A 20448-nucleotide genomic window follows, 5' to 3' on the forward strand; every position below is an offset into this window, starting at 1 on the left:
AGATAACAAATAGTAATTTCAATTCCAAATACATGCTGAGCTGGTTTACTCTGTAATGTGCTTGCTGACCGTGTGGCCCCCGGATCAGTACTTGCTCCATGTTAAAGGACCTGACTGAGGTTAAGTAAGATGATCGTTTGCAAAATAAATGGGAAATATTTCCAAATAGGTCTGGTCTCTCCAGAAACATTTTACTGCCAAAGATGTCACCTTTTATATTTTCCATTATGTAGGTAATCACAATTAATCGTACCTGTCTTGCTTTTCTGCCACAGCAAGTCTGTCAGCATCTGGGTCGTTTGCTAAAACAATTTTGGCCGTGCTTTTGTCAGCCAAAGCAAAAGACAATGTCTGAAAAAGAATAAGAGAAAAGATCATTCCAATCAAGAATTGAGCACAGGACTTCTCTGGTGGTGCAGTGGTTAAGAATCCGCCTGCCAATGCAAGGGACACGGGTTCAAGCCCTGGTCCGGGAAGATCCCACATGCCGCGGAGCAACTAAGCCTGTGCGCCACAACTACTGAGCCTGTGCTCTAGAGCCGCGAGCCACAACTCCTGAGCCTGCGTGCCACAACTACTGAGCCCTTGTGCCACAACTACTGAAGCCCACATGCCTAGAGCCTGTGCTCTGCAACAAGAGAAGCCACCGCAATGAGAAGCCCACGTACCGCAACCAAGAGTAGCCCCTGCTCACCACAACTAGAGAAAGCCCACGTGCAGCAACGAAGACCCAATGCAGCCAAATAGATAAATTAAATAAAATTTTAAAAAATGCTTAAAAAAAAAAGAAAAAAGAATTGAGCACATTTCAGTCTTTAAAAATGTTCAGTTCTTTAAGAACTAAAAGAGGTCTTTTCCCAAACAGAGGCTGAATTTTATTTCTGGAGCTGGTCTTGGCTGGTCACATATTACTTTTTGAGTCAAAGGTCAGATAATGAGAGCATCAACACATGACCCACATGTGCCCATGGGATTCGCCCCACATCTGATAGTGTATGTGGCTGGACTGGTATTTCCAGGCCTGGGACTGTGGTCAACCTAACAGACAAACCAAAATAAACCGACTCTCAGGATATCATTGTTACCCGAACCTTTAAAAAGACTAAAAGGAACCATAATTTAAATGGTACTTCTTCGTATCAGAAAAATATCAAATGAGGAATAAAAATCATGTGATAAATTTCCATTTTATTACTGTTTCTTTTTGGCATTAAGAAGAACAGTAAATTAACTTAAAATTAAATTGGTTAAATTGAATGTAAAGTATTGTTTTAAGTTTGTGACCAATTTCAGCTCTCACATCCTGATGCTAAGACATCTGATTTGAAAGTTCCTTTAAGAAATGGATGACTGGGCTTCCCTGGTGGCGCAGTGGTTAAGAATCCACCTGCCAATGCAGGGGACACGGGTTCGAGCCCTGATCTGGGAAGATCCCACATGCCGTGGAGCAACTAAGCCCGTGTGCCACAACTACTGAGCCTGTGCTCTAGAGCCCATGAGCCACAACTACTGAGCCCATGTGCCTAGAGCCTGTGCTCCGCAACACGAGAAGCCACCGCAACGAGAAGCCCGTGCACCGCAATGAAGAGGAGCCCCCGCTCGCCGCAACTAGAGAAAGCCCTCCCCCTTGCGCAGCAATGAAAACCCACTGCAGCCAAAAATAAAATTAAAAAAAAAAAAATTTAAGAAATGGATGACTAATAAATATAAATATTTCCGATGATAAAATTACTTTTTTGTTCAGCACAATGAAAATGCATAAAAACATTTTTTCTCAAGAGTAATAGTTTTGAATTATATTCAAGGTAAATTTTATAATTAAAAAAAAAAATCAGGTTACCAAGACACCTTTACCCTCTTCAGGATTTGGGTATCTCACTGTTGGGAACTCAGGATCGGGATCCTTCTGTTCGGGAACAGCCTCGGGAGGAACAAAGTCAAAAGCCTTGAAAGCCGACTGCACGAAGCTGTGACCCACGCCATGGACGGAGGTATGCACAAACTTCACCTTGGTCTCCCTGTTCACAGCCCTTGAATCAGACACATGGAGAATGATAAAATATGCAAATATGGCTCTCAAAACTGGAAGGACTGCAAAATATCAAGGAACCAGATTCCTAAGAATGTAAGGTATCAAAGTAATAAGAATGTATAAGACAACTGAGTATCTTTCTAATTCCATTAAAAAAAGAAAACTTATTCACTTTCTTTCAAACATACACCCTCCCCCAACACATTCAAGTTTTAAATTTTACTCTGTAGTTATTTTCCACAAATCTGCTTACTTTTGGATTTTATTTCATGCTACGGCTTTCACAGCTGGCCCAGTGGCAGTACCCACCCATGGCAGTGCCAGTAAATACTCTTTACTAGCTTCACACGTTTCAAAGTGTCCCTTTTAACACAATGTGATGGAACATCCCATACATGGATGCATAAAAAATAAAACAGTTTCTTTGTCAAGTAACAATCCTGTTTGGCAGAGTACCCTGATCTAGGGACTGCAGAATAAAAATGTTCATCAAAATTCACAGCAGATTTCTCTCCGGACCCCAAGCTTGGGGAGAATCTTCAAGAAAGCATCTCTTGTGATCCAGGCTGCGTGGAAGTGAACATCCACCACCTTGGGAGGGACACAAAACTCCACCTAGATGTTTCTCCCCCATCACCCCTAAAGGACAAAAGCCTTAATCTGTAGGGGAAAGGGCAGCAACACCATAGCCATAGGAGGTGTTGGACAAGGATGCATGATTTATAACCAATCTGAAGATGAATAAAATATTAACATACCTTAAAAAAAAAGAAAAAAAATTAACAGCAGAAGTTATAGAAAGGTAAGCACAAGATGTTAACAAATTCCAATGATCTGATTGCTAGATTCTTAGGTTACTGTCCACATCTTTTGGCAATGAATAAATGAACAAGGTCTTCCTTAAGACAGTAGTAGTTTAAAACAAACATACCCTTGAAAATAAAATGCATCTAGAAAAATAAATATGCAAGATCAGTGAGAACAAATCTGGAAAAACTCTCTTAGATATTAAAGTGAATTATAAAGCTATCACGATTAGAACAGTTTAGGCCTACATATATAAAGGCAGAATAAAGGAACAGAATAGAGTCCAGAAGTTGATCCAATTTGAAACGGGAAATATATATGAGAAGCAGTAAGGCTTAGGGGTTAACATGATTTAGAGACAGACTCTAAATTTAAATCTTGGAGCTCTGCCACTTATAAGCTGTGTGACTATTGGTTATTTTCTTAACCTCTCTGTGTCACAGTTTTCTCATCTATAAGATGGCAATACACCAGAACCTACCCTCAGCATTACCGTGATGATTAAAATGAGGTTAAATTAATTAGTACAAGTGAAGGGACTGTAGCAGTTATCTGATACATAATAAGCACTCATATATCATGTTAGAAATTGTTAGATTAAAGGTGATATTTCCAATCAGTCAAAGAAAAAGAGATTCTTTAGTTTAATATGTTGTTACAATTGCAACTTTTTAGAAAGAACCTAATCTGCTTTCCTACTTTATGCTTCATACAAAATTAAAAATCACCAACAACTCAAAAGATTTAAACATTGCAAAATGTAAACATGAAAGCCAAAGCAAAACAGGAGTTGTGCTTTTTTTAAAAAAATAGTCTTGGTATTTTTTACCAATAATCTTGGTATTTTTAACCAAGATAGAAATCTATCTATAGTGACACAAAACCCAGGAATCAGAAATTGCAAGTTTCAATGAAAAAGTCCAAAGGTAACAACAGAAGGGAAAACAATATTTGAAATAAGTGAAGTCTAGTTTTCTGTACAAGCGAAGAGGTTTTACAAATGCAAAAGAGGAACAAATACATAGAAAAATATAGGTTAAATATTAAAAATATTCATAATTAAAGAATGCAAATAAAGTTAGGTATTACTTTCATGCAGCAAATTGGGAAAGAGGAGAAATTTAATACTTAGTATAGGTAAGAATGTGTGGATTATATACTATTATCATATACTGTTGGTGGGAATCTCAGCTGGTGTAACATCTCTGGAGAGCAATCTGTTAACCGTTGTCAACTTCGTAAATGCACATATAATTCTGATGCCTGCGATGTATCTTATGAACACGCCTGTGCACACACACACAAATATATGCACACACGCATATACATATACATGAATCTACAACAGAGGTTAGCAGCCGTGGCCTGTGGGCCAGCCACCTACTTTTGTAAATAACATTTTTTGGAACACAGCTATGTTTGCATGCGTTCATTTCTGTATGATCTATGGCTGCTTTCCTGCAACAGCAGAGTTGGGTAGTTGTAACACAGTGGCTCACAAAGCACAAAATATTCGCTATCTGTCTTTCTAAGAAAAGCTGCCAGCCCCTCATCTATAGCCTGTGAAGTCAGATGCAGCTACAGTAATATGTACCAACTGAGGAGAAAATTTAATGAAAACAGAATTTGGCTAAATCCATTTACCTGTGAAAACAGTATTTTTTAAGGTCTTCAAAGTAGTCCTTATTGATGGAAGCACTTGGGTCATGAAAGAGTGGACTGCCATTGATTACAGAATCGTCCCAAGCTTGAGGCCATGGCTCTAGATTTTCTTCAATAGCCTGGGAAATCCCTTTATCATGAGGAGAGATGATCTGAGCCCCGTTATCCCAGTACACCTGGAGAATGCAGGAACATATCCAGACGGTTTACAGTTCATCCATTCCTCGTGCTCCCAAACCATAAAGGCATAGGATTCATATAGAAGGACATAAGTGTGGAGAGAAAAATAAAAATACCTTGTAACCATTATCCTGCTTTGGATTGTGAGAGGCAGTTATCATGATTCCAGCACAAAGTTTCAAATGGGACACTGTGTAGGGCTGTAATACAGTAGGAAAGGAGAACAGTTTTAAATAAAAAATCAGATATACTTAAAAGGTCTAACATATATTGTACCATGTTCCCTTTTAATAAACATCATTATTGTGTCATACAATATTTTTGTGCCACATCCAAGCAGTACACTCTGACTACCTTTAGAACTAACTCACTGCTCAAAATTCAAATAAGAAAGGTGAGTATTTTCCTAGGTGTCTTCTTATTCTGTCTTCTCCTTGGTAGAGCTAGAAAACTCTCCAAACAATATGATGGTCTGATTCTCCACTGCACATTCTTGTAAGCCTTCTGCTTGGGACAGCAGCTTATGGATTCAGTTTATTCCCTCCAACTGCTTCCTCTGCTCTTCTTCCCCTGATTTGCTTTTAAGGAAAAGGTTGAGGAAAATGTGGGAGAAATGGAGAGAGCTCTCACAGCTTGTCATTTATCTCCCACTCCAGGTCTGATTATCCCTCTCTTGCATCTCTACTTAGCTCCCATCTTTACAAGACTACTTCCCCAAATGGGGAGAGGGTAGGCTTATGCGCCCCGTGGCTGCACATGAGATTTTCTCTACACAGGCATCCTGAGATTCTACCTGCCTGTCCGCTTCCACCCTCCCACCAAGAATCACTGTGGTCACTTGTCCCCCCTAGGAGTTATCTCACATTCCCCAGGTTTCCTGGAGCAAAGAAAAAGGGAGAATCACTCCACTATGTGGGCAAATGACCATGAGACACTCATTTAATTCATGTCGGATATAAAAGTAATAGCTATCAACACTTATATAGTACAGAAGACCAATGATGCTTGAACACATTGCAATTTTTCCATCAAACAATAAAACTTGAACCACATCTGGATGTGACATTGAGTGCCTACTGGGATATTTACAATCTAGGAGGTGCTGCACCTACCTGTCAGTGCACTAGAGACAGTAAACACAAAGCTAGTGGAGCTTACTTTTTTATTTACACACTCTCATTTCTACTTGATGGAACTAACTGCATTCAAACCATGTTTTTGGTTTAGTATCTAAAAACATTTATGCTTAGCATCTGGCTCCACTCTTAACAGTTCTATCTACTTAAAAGCAACAGCTGTCACAGTCCCTATTGTCCTTTTCTTTAGATTCTGCTACAATAAGAATTTGATAAAAATCTTACTAAAACATGCCAAGTATGCTTCTTATACTGGCCATGAATAAGATTTAGAATGAAACATTTATATAAAAAGTTGGTGCACCAACTTGTCAAAAATTTTCATGATAAGACATGGTTTGAGTTGAATTCAGATTTACACCCAAGAAGTTTCCTAATTGTGATAGCTGGGAAAAAAGAATACAAACCAAATTAAAAAGCAAACAGACAGACAAACAAACAAAAGACGTTTTGCTAACTAGCTAAAATATCCTTTGAATACAAGTAAAAGAAAAATTGCACTAAAAAAAATCAATTTGGATGAATCAAAAGTTGAATACCAGAGAATATTACTAGGATGTGGGAGGAACATTCCTGGAGAGGAGGGAGAATTCCTGATAAAAGGCAAGGAGCCCTTCTATCTTTCAAACACCTGAATCCCAAGAGCACTGAAGACTGTAAAACTCGGCCATGTCCCATCTCTGATTCCATGACAGGAAATTACAAGAGGAAAGAGTTACTTACCACAAAGGGGGTTGGGGTTATATCAGAGAAGAGGTACACAGGAATCCCCTGGCTGATAAACGTAGTGGCAGCAAGTCGGGCGAATCTGGAAATGCAGAGTGATGGGGGAGAAAAGGAAAGTGGAGCCATCAGGACCGTGGGTGACAATAAAGAAGGAAATGAAGGTCCAACCATTTCTTTAGGCTGAGAACGGCAGCCAGGTCGAAGAAAACGTTTATTTTACTTCTGCTGGCAGAGACCATTAAGGCTGGAGGAACATTAGGAGTCATCTCACTTCATCCCTTTGTTTTACAGAAATGGGACTAAAGCCAAGAAAGGACATATGACTTGTCCCATGTCCACGAGCCACTCAGCGGCTGACCCAGGCCTGCACCCGAGCCTCTCAGCTCTCTTCCCTCTCAGGGGGTCTCAGCGGAGGCCGATGCTGCCCCCACGGGACATTTGAATCGTCTGGACACATTTTTGGTTGTCATCAGGGTAGAGCGCTAGTGGCAGCTAGTGGACGGAGGCCAGGGATGCTGTAAATCATCCCACAATGCACAGGGCAGTGCCCACAACAAAGAGTTATCTGGCCCAGTACCAAGTCACTTGGCAAGAGAAACCTGAGTCTAAAGCTGTCACTATCCAGTATATGCCATGAAGACTCGTATTTGATTCGATGTTGTCCTCTACAAAACATACGGCACACTGGCATGTGTGTGTATGTGATATATGTGTAACACATATATGCGTCTGACATGTATATGACATATATACATCTTGGCTCCATTCAGCCCTTAGAAGAAGACTTAAATCTCTGACACTTGACATATTTCTCAACTTCCACAGCACCTGACTTAGGGCAGGACATAGAACATGGCACTGGGTCTTTCTTCATGCATGGAGTAAAGTACTTCATCACAATAATTGAGCAATTTACTTCCAATGAACAACACCACACTGTTACAGGATTAAACAAACAAAATATTTGATCATTCTCCCAAATAGTTCTTGAGCACTAACTTCATGGAACACTATTTCGGGAGCTGGCTGGGGCAAAAAGAGATCTTTAACAACTCAAGCGTCAAAATTCCTAGGATCAATAGTAATACGAAAATGATTTTGACAATTAAAAAAAACCCTCTACACACGGGAAAGTCATAAAAATAACAAAATTTGGCAAAAACAACTTAACTAAAAATCTGAATTAAATCCACACTGTATTCACTAGAAGGTATTGAGTCACTTTTACCCTCATGAAATGTGTAGCATGTGTTCAGGCTGACTTTAAAGGCACTTTCTTAAATCTGGCAAAGGAGACACTCAACATACCTAGGATATATACGTGATATATATGAATTAAGTTACAAATGTGCACGAAAAAAGATTCAGTGTGTTCTTTGCATATACTTAACAGTTATTGCTTATGTTTCCCACCAGATATTTAAAACTGTAAGATTAAAGAACTAATCAACATTTCCTTAGGTAAAATTCTGAGACTGCAATAGTTTCCGACTCTTTAAGAAAATGTCGGGCTTCCCTGGTGGCGCAGTGGCTAAGAATCCGCCTGCCAATGCAGGGGACAAGGGTTCGAGCCCTGGTCCAGGAAGATCCCACATGCCACGGAGCAACTAAGCCCGTGCACCACAACTACTGAGCCTGTGCTCTAGAGACCACGAGCCACAACTACTGAGCCTGTGCTCTTGAGTCCATGAGCCACAACTACGGAAGCCCACGTGCCTAGAGCCCGTGCTCCACAACAAGAGAAGCCACCGCCAATGAGAAGCCTGCGCACCGCAACAAAGAGTAGCCCCCGCTCGCCACAACTAGAGAAAGTCTGTGCACAGCAACGAAGACCCACTGCAGCCAAAAATAAATAAGTAAATTAAAAAAAAAAAGAAAATGTCCATTTCCTCATCATGAGTGTTTTACTATATACTGGTTAGTAATTGTTACAACCTCTAAATATCTTGCTTGCTGTAGGTGACAGACAGCGACCCTGAGCTCCACTCCATCCCATTCTATCAAACTCTGAGACTTGAACCATAAACAAATAGAATCAGTAACATCGGTCACTTTAAGGGACTGATATGGCCCCAAGGCCAGAGCAAGAAACAGCTGCACCTTAATTGACAATGTTAACATATATGAAAGATGTGTCAACCTGAAGCATGGTAGTCAGCCTAAGGAGAAGAAATCTGAGAAGCTAAACTGGCAGTTAGCCACATATATGCACTGTGCATGCTTTGACCGGAGGGTCTGACCTGCTGGTAAAGCATGCTTATGATGTAATTCTCACTGTAAATTCACTAACTGAAATTGACAAACTGATATTCTGAGGTTTATTCTACATTACTCTCTTGTGAATATAGTTCATAAGCATCAGTCCTTGAAAGATACAGCTTCTCTCTTGCTTTATTGACAAAAATCACATTTTTGAGCCTGCAGCTGAAGACCCAATATTTTATATCACCCTGAGTTCAACCTAGGAGCTGACGTCATCTGGTATTTCGCCCTGGCCATGCTCCCTTCCTCACAGCCACACATTTGTTCCCATTAATGTTTCTCTCTTAGACTAGAAGCTACTGAGAAGCAAAGACTAGGACTCTATGAATTCATCCAGTACTGTAAAGTTATGAGACCTTTCATTAATATTAAACATTGGTATGTTCTTCCAATCTAAGAAACTACTAATACTTATATTCTGGAAATATTAAAAAAATTCAACATAATAGCGGAAGTGTTCAAGTAAAAAAGAGGGTCATATAATGTGATTAAGAGCAGTGATTGGCAAACTCCCGCCCATTTTGTAAATAAAGTTCTGCTGGAACACTGCCATGCCCATTCAGTCATGAATTGTTCATGGCTGTTTTTATGCTACATGGTAGAGTTGAGTGGTTGTGACAGAGACTGTGCAGCCCACAGTGTACAAGATATTTACTATTTGCCCTTTAGAGTAACAGTTTGCTAACCCCTGGTGTCAGCCTCTTTATGCTTAAATTGTGTTGCCTTCTCTCACTTTATGATATTAGAGCAAAGAGATAAAAGTACATACTTTACAGGTTTGCTGGGGGCTAAATGAGTGAATACCTAGGTGCCTAACTCACATTCAGCACTCAAATGGTTCTATCACCATCACCACCTCCTCCACCACCAGCACCACCATCACCATCACCACCAGCTCCTCCACCACCACTATCACCACCAGCTCTTCCACCACCACCACCACGACCACCACCTCCTCCACCACCACTATCACCACCACCACCACCTCCTCTACCACCACCTCCTCTACCACCACCACCACCACAACCATCACCACCACCTCCTCCACCACCACCACCATTCCCACCATCATCTGCCTACAGCTACATAAGACAGTCTCATTGGTTTGGGAATGTTACAAGAATGCAGCCTGCAATGGGCATTTAAGCATGGGAAGGAGCTCATGAGGCTTATAAATAGTGGAAGAAAAAAATTTACATAAAAGGAAGAAAGTGAGAAATAATATTGCCAGTTAAAAAAATTACCTTAGATAGGCAGTAAGTTCTACATTGTCTAAATAATTTTATCTTCTTAACCCAAACATAAAACCAGAATTCTTAAAAGTTGCAAAAGAATCTACCCATCAGTTTTATAGTTAAGCAATGTAGCTGACAAACATATTTAAAGTCAACATATTGAAATGGTGATTACACCTAAAACTACAAAATATACTACAAAAAAAGAGTTTCTGAAATATCTTTACATACCTTCTGCTGCTGCCTCCACTTGCTGGATGGGCTCGAGCATCATAGCTGATCACAACACCTCTTTGCTTAAGGTCACTGAATTGTTTTTCCAGGTATCTACAAAATCCCTAAAAAATACCCCATGGATTCAAAGAGTACACTATATGTTTTAACACACACACTATATATATATTATATATATACTGAACAATAGGAAAATAACAGCTGTATTTATTTTCTATCTGTATGTATCAGGTAATGTGTTGGACATTTAGTATTTATTATCACTAATCCCAGGTCAACTTGGCCAAGAAGCCTCATTTTACAGATGGAAAAGCTAGAACTCAGAGAGGCTCGGTGACTTGCCCAGTTTCAGACACACGAATAGCAGAGCCTAGATTTGTACCTGGGCCTGGTTAGAGGTGGTTCAGTGCTGGGTTAAAAGCACACAGACTCTGTGGGCTTGTACTCTACCCCCACCTACAAGCAAATGACAAGTTCCTTAATCTCTCAGTGCCTCAGTTTCCTCTTCTGTAAAATGGGAATAACAATAGTACCTACTTCAAAGGGCTGTATGAGGGCTAAATGAGTTAAAACACGCCAAGTGCTGAGAATCCGACACCAAGGAAGCACTGTGTGTTTGCTGTTATGAGCATCATTTTTACTGTCATTTTTCTTCAAAGCCTGTATTCATTTTACACTAGCCTAAAATGTCTGAGGACAGGGAAGTGTTTCAGACATTTCCACCTGCCCTGTACATCAGTAGGTAAAAGAAATTCGACAGTTAAGATTTCTACAGTTAACTGATCTAAACTTGTTCTGCTTGTGATATTGTTTTCAAGCAGGTAGGTCTTAAGGAGGCTCTATCAGTCCACCATTATACAAATTAAAATTGTGCAGAGTTTGGGCTATTCCCACCTGCCTAGAAATGGTGGAACACACAATTCCTGCATCTTAATGGGTGCAATAACATCACATCAGTCTGAAATATAGAAGATCAGAAAACAGTGAACTTTGAATTCAAGAGGTTTAGATTACTCGACAAAATAGGTTTTATTACAGAACAAAAAGAACTCTAGTTGATTGGGTTATAATGATGGTTCATACTACTTATTTCACTTTGATTGAAGGAAGTCTTATAAAAAGTAATTGTAACTCTTATTTTTGGTAGGGCAATACTTCACAGCTTTGTTGCCAGAGTGATGCCAGTTTAGAAAGCCTTCAGTTTTTCTTGTGCAAAAATATTGCATTGGGCATATCTTCTGAGGCTGAGGGATATGAGGTAATAAGAACACGTGTACTGGTTTTGTGGGGTCCCCTGAGGGTACGCAGATGCTCACACTCTAAGGCTTACAACAGTGACAGTGCTCTCTCCCTGGCCCAGGTTGACCCCTGTGTGTGGCCCCAGTGTTCAAGGGGGGCAAAAAAACATTCAGCCTTAGTCTAAAATCCCTACCATCTCCAAACTGCTCTAAAAAACTCTGGGGCCTGCTGAGGCTGAGGACCTGAGAGCATGGCTAAGGGAAGGGGGCATGTTTTTTCCTGAGAAGAGACTCACTGAGGGATGGAAATATTATCATAGAGCATAAGAAACAAACTTTATATACCTTCAAAAGGTCAAACTATGACCAATATGTAAAAGCTACAGAAAGATGGATTTGGTTCAAAATAAAGAAACCAGTCTCTAATGAGAACGATCCAAAGACAGAGTGGCTAATTCAGAAGACAATGGGTTCTCTATCACCGATGTGTAATGGCTTAGTTAAGTAACCTAAATGGAAACTATAACCTCTGTAAATGAGGCAAACAATACAAAAATTTCCCTCTAGTCTCTATCCTGTTTCCTAGTGGGTTGTTCTTGACTCACAGGCATCTACTTCTTAAATACAACCAGGTGAGTTTGGGGGCACCAACAGGACGAGAGTTCGCACCACCAGAGACCAGCAAGCACGGAGTTTTCAGATGACTCCAGGCTCCAAGCTGGCCCACGTGATGCCAAATGCAGCAGAGATGAGCTGTCCCCACTGAGCTCCACCCACATTACAGATCTGTGAGCAAAATAAATGTTGTTGTTTAAGACTACTATGTTTTGCGTGATTTGTTGTATGCCCTAGTGACCAGAGCAGAGGGCAACCTTATCCATCAACATGATCCCATGTTATCCATAAACCAGAACAGGATTCCCAGGCTCACTTTATTCTAAGCCTTTCCTCCAAAAAGATCTAGGGAGCCCTACTGCTTAACAGTAGTGTGTTCCCATGGCAACTCTGTACCCTTATGCAAGAGTTCCTTCTTAGGGTTTTGCCAGAACATGCCCAACTCTGCCTTTATGTTGGGAGGTACACGTAAAGTACACGTAATCACCAGTAGTCAATTTTCCCAACGTCTTCTTTCCTGGAATTAAAGTGACCTTCAATTTTAACAAGTCTAAGCAGTTGAAGAAACAGAACAATCTGTTCCACTTCATTTCCCTCATAAACAGAACTCTCGACACTCGGCATCAGCTGTTTTATCAAAGGCTTCATCTTTATTCCTAAAAGTTGGGTCTGGACTCTCCGTGTCAAATTCACAAATGAAGGCAAGCGAACTCGGCAATAATTTCCACCTATGCTGGAAATTAAAACTAAATAGAACGAATAACTCGTGGTTATTCTGGCAGTTAGAAAAGCTTTTCAATGCTTGCTTCTGTACAACCATAACAGACATTACAAGAACACAGGAGTCGGTCAGCTTAGTTGGTGGACTGGCACTGGAATGAAAGCTCCATGTCTCTTTCAGTCATTATTATATCCCTGATGCCTGGCACCCAATAAAGCTCTGCTGAACGAATACATGAACGGATGAATGAACTGCTGTATGAGTTTGAAAAGGTACCGCTTCAGCTGACTGTGCAAGCCTAACTTTATGGAGTAAACGTGTGATATCCCTGTGCCTAGGCAAACCCACAAGACTCATCCGTAATTAAAACAAATTAGGTCTGTCAAATACAAAAGGAGCCTGGAGTCAAATTAATTAAACAAGGAGGCCATTGGACTGAGATGGCTTTAATGCCTTAGGAGCCTACTAAGCAAGCCAAAACCTAACCCTGTAAAAACCTCAAGGTTAAGAAATCGCAACTTAAGGACAGCCAATCACAAACAGCCAGTAAGGCTTTCCCAAATGCGGCACCCACTTGAGCTGTAGCCAATCTATTAATTTCCTTGCTTTGCTTCTGCCTCTTCTCTATAAGTCTTTCCCCTAGTTCTTGTTAGTGGAGCGCTCTGAGGGGGAGCAGAATATGTGACCCCAAAACATGTCACTCTGGCATGTGGATCATTTTGAAATGAGGCCAGTCAAGACCCAACAGATTGAAGAAAAACTTTCACCTCTTCCTTAACTACCTAGAAGAATTTAGATATGGAGCCTGACCCAGAAAGGGAACTTTTTTTTTTTAAAGTTAATTTTTATTTTTGGCTGCGTTGGGTCTTCGTTGCTGCACATGGGCTTTCTCTAGTTGTGGCAAGCAGGGGCTACTCTTTGCTGCGGTGCGCGGGCTTCTCATTGTGGTGGCTCCTCTTGTTGCAGAGCACAGGCTCTAGGCACATGGGCTTCAGTAGTTGCAGCATGCAGGCTCAGTAGTTGTGGCACACGGGCCCTAGAGCGCACAAGCTTCAGTAGTTGCAGCACAAGGGCTCAGTAGTTGAGGCGTGCAGGCTCTAGGGCATGCGGGCTTCAGTAGTTGTGGCATGAAGGCTCCATAGTTGTGGCTCACAGGCTCTAGAGTACAGGCTCAGTAGTTGTGGTGCACGGGCTTGGTTGCTCTGCGGCATGTGGGATCTTCCCGGGCCAGGGATTGAACCCATGTCCCCTGCATTGGCAGGCGGATTCTTAACCACTGCGCCACCAGGGAAGTCCGAAAGGTAACTATTATCAGAGATAACTTTTAATCTGAAAGAGCTATCTGTATGGCAGGTAAACATTAACTAGCAAACATCTGCTCTTTTACTGCCCTGTGAAAAATATAGCTATAAAAACATATATAGGGCTTCCCTGGTGGCGCAGTGGTTAAGAGTCCTCCTGCTGATGCAGGGGACACGGGTTCGTGCCCCGGTCTGGGAAGATCCCACATGCCGCGGAGCGGCTAGGCCCGTGGGCCATGGCCGCTGAGCCTGCGCGTCCGGAGCCTGTGCTCCACAACGGGAGAGGCCACAACAGTGAGAGGCCCGTGTACCGCAAAAGAAAACAAAAAAACAAAAAAATCCCATATATATACACTCACATATATGCATATATGTCTGTATATATAAATATACATATATATTTGAAAAGTCCTTCTATTGTCATTCTCCACTTTGAAGCCTCAACTGCTAAATCTGCCCTTGTGTCTCATTGTCTTTATGAGGCTCCCATATGTATGTAATTAAATTTGTTTTCTCCTGTTAAGCTGTCTTATGCCACTTTAATTAATACCAGCCAAAGAATCTGTAAGCGTAAAGGAAAAATTTTTTCTCCCCAGCAGTTCCTAACCAGTTTGGAATTGCCTGATTCAAATAGATTTTTGCTCAAATAAACTCTTAAACTTTTTAATACGCTTCAGTTTATCTTTTAGCACTGGGAATCTGTTAAGAATAACTAAGAAATATAAAAATGTGGCACCTGTGTAGTCTGGATGATGGTCAAGTCATTCATACAAGAAATTCCTGCTCCCATAGCACCTCGGAGGCCAGCTGTCCCAAACTCCATTCGAGCCCCAAAACATTTTTGCAGTTCTTCTTTATTACCTTCTGCAATTAGTTGTTTCACTGACTCCAAAGTTAAGGGATTCTGCAAAACAGAAATGTACATACCAGGTGAATAACGTAACGAAAAATCAGAAATATAAGAAAAACCTCACGATAACTCTAACCTATAGGAGAAAAAAATACATATATATTATAATATATGTATATGTATGTATTTGAAAAGCGTATATACATGCATACATATACACGTAGAGGCTTTTCAATTTTCTGATGCTTTTAAAATCTGAAATATGAAGTTGGTCCTTTAAAAATTATAATGCATGTATTGTGATATAATGTTTTTATTTAGTTTTTGTTCCTAGTTTCTGGCAAAGAGGTCATAAAACCCTTGAAATTTCCTGAATGATTAGGATGAAAGGAACATCTTTTGTTATTCATAACAAACCCGTTTCATCCATACCTGAGTTTATTCTACTGATGTGACTCTTGGGAACCAACCAAGTGATTAGATGGTTGGAACTTTCAGCCCCACCTCCTGACTTCCAAGAAGGGGAGGTGCTGGAGATTAAGTTCAATCACTGATCATTTAATCAATCATGCCTATGTAGGGGCACTGAAGCTCTGCACTCCTTCCCACCATACCTTGCCCTATGGATCTCTTCCAACTGGCTGTTCTTGAGTTGTGTCCTTCATAATAAAATTGGTAATAGTAAGTAAAGTGCCTTCCTGAGTTCTGTGAGCTGTCCTCCAATTACCAAACCCAAGAAGGGGGTCACGAGACCCCTGGTTTATCACTGGTTGGTCAGAAGGAGAGGTGACAACCTGGGACTTTTGCAGGTATCTGAAGTGGGGGCAATATTGTGGGACTAAGCACTGAAGCTGGAGGGTCTGTGCTAACTCTGTACTGAGTTAAATTGTTGGACACCCAGTTGGTGTCCACAGAGAAATGGAAACTAGCACGGTGTGAAAAACTCACACATTTGGTGTCAGAAGTATTGTGAGTAAAAGGAAATCGTTTTTCCTTTATAATGTAAGTATTATTTTCTTTCCTACAAAGGTAAGCACTTTTGGAGAAATGGAATGAACATACAGGTTTTGGGATCTAACACTCAGAATGGAATCCCAGCAACACCACCACTCACCAACTCTATACTGTTGGGCAGATTATTTAGCTTCTTGAATTCTCAGTTTCCTCATCTCTAAAATGGGAACAGTCTATAACCTTCCTTACAAGGTGGTTTTGAAGTGGTTTACATTAAATTCATGTAAAACACCTTTTTCTATCTGGCACCTAGTAATAATCAAATGTTCATTTTCTTCCCTAATGTCTTCAAATTTTCCCAGAGTGATGGCGTATATAATTTAAATCAACACCTTACTTTGGTAGTGTTTTATAAGTTGTACAATACTTTCACATACCTGGTCAAATTTGAATCTTGCAATGACTCTAAGAGGCAGGCAAATAACAAAAACCCCATTTTATAGATGGGGAAGCCTCAGAGATTAAGTGTCCTGCTTAAACTGTATGTGTAGGCATTAACTTAGTACCTTTCATATTACATTAACTGCTTCAAACAGACACATGAATCATTTAAGTTCATTTTAAATTGCCCTTTTTTGGTGCAATAGTTGCATAAAATGTTAAGCATGCAGAAAAATGACAATTACATTAATTCCATATCAAACTTTTAAATTAAGGATTCAGGGTAACAGAGAGTAAGTACTTTATATTCTATCTTACAGTAATCACCTCAGTGGATGACCATGCAGGCAAAACAGGGCCACATAATTAAACTTTGAAATGCTACTGCAATAAAATGCTACCTTTTGGAATTAAGCCCACATTTTCAGATTGTTCCAGATTCTAAAGGAAACAAGTAAAAGCCCACCTTTTTGGTTAAAAGCAATAGCCACTGACCACAGAGCACAGTCTGACCTATCAGATTGTTAGGTGCCTGCAAGTTAGGGCTCAGATCTGCAACGTAAAAGAGGTTCAATAAATACTTTGCTGAGTGAATGAGAAAACAGACTTCAAGGTCACACCCAATATCCAGTGATTCTTTCATTCACAGTGTAGATTTGGAAAATCCTAACTGGCCTTTGATATCTATAAAAGACCTAATAGCTTGAGAGAAACCAAAGGAGGCAGAAAGATAAGAATAAAAAGGTCAGCAGAGATCAGAGTCATACGTGGCAGTGACACATTTGTCAGCACCCAGAGGAACAGGATGGAGGCACAGTGGAAATGCTCAGAGGGTACCTGCTGGTGCCCCGCCACCCTTGGGGCAATCAGACTACAGGGCTGCAATGCTTTTAGCTGGCAGGAAGTTCCCTCTGGGTGCCTGTTTCAAGCCAAAGGAAAAATTGAGAGAGGAAAGAACAAGAGGAGTGGTAGCAAAAAGATGAAAAGGACAACAGCCCCTCACCTCTATCCAGTGAGGTACTCTCTCTGTATACAAAGATACAACATTTTGTGGAAACTGGGTTTTTATTTCTTCAAAGGGAAAGTTTTATGAAACTAATTCATTACCAACTATGGCTTCAAAAGATTTCTACTCACTGCCAGGTAGTGAGTTATCAGAAATGGAGACCTTTCCCTCCGCTAAAGAATTCACAAGAATTACAAAGAAAAACCACCCAAGGAGTTGCCAGTAGCATCAGAAACAGGATGTGCTGGCATTTCATGTGAAGTGGGGGGCCCGAGGGTGAAGAGGAAGGCCTGGTCCCTGCAGAAAGGGCTTGTAATCTTCCTCACTGACTCAAATATTTCAGGTCTCTACTATTTCAGTGCACAGGAATGCACTGTGCAGGACTATGGACCATGGAAGTTCGTGAATGAGTGCGCAGCACCGGCTATATGATTTGCTGGGGCCCAGTAACAAATAAACCCACAAGCAAATGTTTTTGCTTTTGGCCAATCGCTAAGAGCTATGAGGAAAAAGAACAGTCTGTTTAGGGAGAGTATTAGAGAGAAATAATTTACCCTTGGAAGCCAGGGAAGCCCTCTCTACATAAGCCACATTTAAGTTCAGACCTGAAACATAAGTAACGACATGAGAAACAAGTTCAGCAGAAGAGAGCTGAGACGAACTTTCCGGGAATACAAACAGCGTGCACGACGTAACAAGTAGGAAACGAGAGACTCAGGTTAGAAAGGAGACAGGGAGTGATGTCCGGAGCTCGGTCCCTGCTTCTCTGTTTGCTCCAACACCTAAGAGAGTGAAAAGCTAGGGTGCTGTGTCCAAGGGGTTCCCCCTTCTTCTTCTCAGCAAAGTCTGAGACCTGAGAAAAACGCCTGAAGCCAAGCGGGTCCAACCGAAAGGATCCACGTTTGCAACTCAGCGCCTGGGAATGCTGCTCTGCCAAGTACCCGGGAGTTTGAGGAACAGGCGGGAACAAATAGGGGTGGGTGGCGGATGCACTGCGGACTGCAGCGGACGAGCCCGCGGTCTGAGTGGCAGGAACGCGCGCTCGCCTCAATTAGGCAATACCCCTGAGCCCCGCCGCATTCAGACCAACCCCGCTCGCTGCCCCGCTCCCTAACTTGCAGTCCCCGCCCGCCGGATGGCTGATTTTGTCCCGGGACAACCTTTCCTGGACAAACTTCAAATGTGCCACAAACCAGCCACACCGACGAGGCCTTGCCGCCGCCGCGTCCTCCTCTTCGGTCTTCCGGCGGGACCAGCGCGGCCCCGCGGGGCGGAAGGGAGGGAAGGAAGGAAGCGCCTGCACCGGCACTCGCCGCAGGAAAGGCAGCGCGGCGCCCGGGGAGCGGGCAGGGGGTCCTGCACCTCCTCCGGGCGCTCCCAGCCCCCCGGCACCCTTCACCTTGTCCCATCGCAGCCACCGGGCCGTCTCCTGGTCCAGCCGGGCGTCCATGCCGGGGCCGCCGCCTCCCGGAGCACCTGTCCCCGCCGCCATCCCTGCGCTGCCACCACCAAGTTCAAGAGGTGGCGAGATCGTCCTTCCGGCGGGGCGGGGAGGGGCGGGGCGGGGGCGGGGCGGAGAGAACCGGCTCGGGATCCACCCGTGTCGGGAGGAAAATGACGTGCTCCGCCGGGGAGCAGCCTCCTTGCAGTGTACAGTTGCGCCTCTGGGGGCAGCAGGATAGAAGCGTGAGGTGGAAGTGGGCGTGCTGAAAGATCCCGAGGTCACCCCCATTCATACAACAGCTATTCATTCAGTTCCTACTGTGCGCCAGGCACCGGGTCAGGAGCTGGGATCCAAGCACGGGTAAGCCCAGAAAGGAGCCTGAAAGTTATGTAGAAATTCTGAGAGTCAAGAATAACCGAGAAAAATCTTGAAAAAGAAGAAAAAGTGGGAGGATTATGACAAATAGATGATAAAACAGAATGGAGAGTCCAGAAACAAATTTACACGTGTATGGACAGTTCATTTATTTCAGAGGTGGCGCCGCAGAGCGAGTGGTAAGGACTTACTTTCAATTAATGGTGCTAGGTCAACTGGATATCTATGTAAGAAGAAGAAAAAAGAAACTTGAGCCCCTACCTCACATCACACCTCATATAAATATGCATTCCAGGCTAATTGTAGATAAGTGTGAAAGGTGCAATGAAACTTCTAGAAACTAAGGAGTTCATCTTCATGACCTTAGGACCACTAAGCCATAAAGGAGATGCATGCAGTGAGCATGAAAAGGTATGCGTAAGAATGTCTCTAGCAGCATTATTTGTAATAGCCCCAAACTGGAAACAACCCAAATGTACATCAACAATACAGTGGATAAATACATTATATTATATTCATACAATGATGTAGAAAAATTGTGGTGTATTCATACAGCTGTGAAAATGAACTATTGTACACATGATAGATGAGCCTCACAAACATTATATTGAATGAGTGACATATTGGCTCATTCCATATATATGAAATTCTAGAATAGGTAAAAATATAGGGAAAGAAAGCAGATCAATGGTTTCTAAGAACTGTGGGTGGGGACAAGGGTTGCCTACAAAGGGCACAAGGGAATTTGGGGAATGATGGAACTGTTCTGTGTCTTGGCTGAGGTTATGATAAACACAATACACATTTATCAAGCCTCATAGAACCGTACATGCTAAAGGGTAAATTTAAAATTATTTCTGAAGTCTTAAGAGTTAAAACTTTTAAAGGAGGCAAAACTAATCTATGGGCATCAGGAGAATGGTTACTTTGGGCAGGAAGAGGGTGCCTTCTGGGATGCTGGGCCCATCCTTTTTCTTGACCTGGGCAGTAGTTGCTCAGGTGTGTTCACTTTGTAATCATTCACTGGGCTGCACCTATGAATTGTGCATTTTCTTTGTATTCTGTTTCTTTTTCATATTCATTTATTTATTCTCTTTCAGTTTTAAAAAGAAACCAATATGTATCCAGGATCTATGAGAGCTAAGTCTAATGAGAGGCATATCATACAATATGATCATATAATCACATGAGTTAATATGTAATTACAAACTGATAAGAATGCTGGAAGG

At 41.8% G+C, this 20448-nt stretch overlaps 1 protein-coding gene across 3 annotated transcripts in view; it reads right to left on the minus strand.

The window, feature by feature from the left end:
• Window positions 1-18930, minus strand: part of PGM2 (phosphoglucomutase 2) — a 32527-nt gene extending 13597 nt beyond the window's left edge. Inside the window, exons 1-8 of one of the 3 annotated variants that reach the window (XM_024731648.1) lie at window positions 18800-18930; window positions 14886-15053; window positions 10272-10378; window positions 6541-6625; window positions 4798-4881; window positions 4484-4677; window positions 1841-2030; window positions 254-351 (exon numbers count right to left, since the gene is read on the minus strand). In XM_024731648.1, coding sequence (XP_024587416.1) covers window positions 254-351; window positions 1841-2030; window positions 4484-4677; window positions 4798-4881; window positions 6541-6625; window positions 10272-10378; window positions 14886-15053; window positions 18800-18892 — 1019 coding nt within the window. In that variant the 5' untranslated portion in view covers window positions 18893-18930. Of the gene's footprint in view, window positions 1-253; window positions 352-1840; window positions 2031-4483; window positions 4678-4797; window positions 4882-6540; window positions 6626-10271; window positions 10379-14885; window positions 15054-16860; window positions 16939-18593; window positions 18741-18799 lie in introns of those variants that run through there. The other 2 variants (XM_024731649.1, XM_024731650.1) reach the window with 2 other exon arrangements.
• Window positions 18931-20448: the final 1518 nt, after the last annotated feature.

The sequence above is a fragment of the Neophocaena asiaeorientalis genome, unplaced genomic scaffold (genome assembly GCF_003031525.2).
Source record: "Neophocaena asiaeorientalis asiaeorientalis breed wild unplaced genomic scaffold, Neophocaena_asiaeorientalis_V1.1 scaffold39, whole genome shotgun sequence".
Classification (NCBI taxonomy): Eukaryota; Metazoa; Chordata; class Mammalia; order Artiodactyla; family Phocoenidae; genus Neophocaena; species Neophocaena asiaeorientalis.